The following is a 1,656-nucleotide window of genomic DNA, read 5'->3' as shown; positions in this document are numbered from 1 at the left end:
TTTAACATCATTCGGGGCTTTCTCATTTGTGTAGGGATTTGTTCCCTTCCTCGTGAGTGCCACGGCCGGAACCACCGTGTATGGCGCGTTCGATCCCCTCTTGGCTGTCGCTGACATTTGCAAAAAGTATAAGATCTGGATGCATGTGGATGTGAGTACCCCTTAGGGACCGGCCTCCAAAATGTTCTTGCATAGTTTTCATCTGGGGCTCACAGAATCAAATTTGGTTTTTCTTTTTTTTACTTTATCAGCTTATTTACAGAATAGTGATATTTAAGCTTTTAAAGATTGCAGAGACAAATTAGCACACAACTCACACAGGACACAGGCTGAGGCTGATTATGCCCTAATGTTCCCAACATGGTAATGTTTTTATTTCTATGACCAGCCCCTGAGCTGAGCACTTGGTCCTCAGTTCACTGAGCCATCGCCTCCACGGAGGAATAGTCGACAACAGTCACACACGGAGATCAGATCTTCCTCCCTTGCAGGATGGATCAGAAGGGCAAAACGGAGTTGCATTTATTTAGGAAACTCAGAGGATACAAAACTGAAGCTCAGGTTAGGTATTCATGCATTTGGGGAGGAAAATGGACTTGACAACTTACTGAGAAATATGGACCACCAAATTTCCAGTTTCTTAGCTTGGTCAGCTAAGAAGATAAATTATATTTGAGATATTTTGACTCCAGACCTAGTCACACCAAAAATACTACTACTACTACTAATAATAATAATGATGGAGGTGTGGCCCACTGGAACATTTTCAAATGAAAAATAGCCAGTTCTTAGAAGGATGGATTGAAATATTTAAGTTTAGGTCAGTGTTACTTAAAGTGTGGTTTGCAGATCAGCTGCCATCTGCGAACTCTTCGTGATCCATGTTGAGATAAGGAATTTGTGCCAAACCATCACTAATCCCCAACCATCACAAACTAAGTACAATGTCTGGTGCAGCTGATATTTTTTCATTGCGAGACGTTGTCGGTGAAGGAATGCACAAGGTGACGTACATTCTGGTGCGAGATCCCTGCGTAACTGTGGGCCAGCACTTGGAGGAGCAGCGCCGTAGGTCACTTTGGCTTAGCACAATAAGTACTCAGACCAATGAATTCCCCTTTCTTCAGAAGCAGAAAACGTCCGCAGGCTAAGCTGTGTGCATTTCCATTCGTTCCAGAGTTATCCTGCAGAACAGTCACCAATATTCTTTTCCTTCCCTGATTCACTGTGTGAGTTGTTCGTTAGGCGACCACAGACCCCTTCTTTGTACACATGAAGACACTGATTGAACAACTCAGGTACCATCACTGCTGGGTCTCAGAACTGGAAAGCCTGCTAGACTCTGCTGGCCGATTCATGACAACGATCACCAGACAACTTTAAAAATAAGAATATTTGTGTCTCCTGACGCAGCAGATGTTGTGGTCTTTCTTTTCTACTTAAACTAGAACAAGGGGATCTTTTAACCAGTTGTATCAGCTTTTCGTTGAAACCCATCAGGTTTACCATTTATTCTTATTAGCTTTAACATTCATACATTCTATAAATAAATTAGAAAAAAACCTTAATATGGCATACATTTAGAAAATCAAATGATTTTTCAAAGGGTAAAAGAACTGAAATTACAACAAAGAGGAAAAAAGTGATTATATCATA

General features: G+C 41.3%; 1 protein-coding gene across 1 annotated transcript in view; it reads left to right on the top strand.

Annotated features, from left to right (window-relative positions):
* Positions 1 to 1,656, top strand: part of GAD2 (glutamate decarboxylase 2 (pancreatic islets and brain, 65kDa)) — an 85,386-nt gene that overhangs the window by 54,519 nt on the left and 29,211 nt on the right. Inside the window, exon 10 of the mRNA XM_012654856.1 lies at positions 35 to 151. Within this exon, the coding sequence (XP_012510310.1) occupies positions 35 to 151 (117 nt within the window). The remainder of the gene's footprint in view (positions 1 to 34; positions 152 to 1,656) is intronic.

Source organism: Propithecus coquereli, unplaced genomic scaffold (assembly GCF_000956105.1).
Source record: "Propithecus coquereli isolate 6110/MARCELLA unplaced genomic scaffold, Pcoq_1.0 Scaffold45, whole genome shotgun sequence".
In the NCBI taxonomy this organism is placed as follows: Eukaryota; Metazoa; Chordata; class Mammalia; order Primates; family Indriidae; genus Propithecus; species Propithecus coquereli.
The sequence above is the reverse complement of the archived record's forward strand: the minus strand, read 5'-3'. Positions and strand labels throughout refer to the sequence as shown.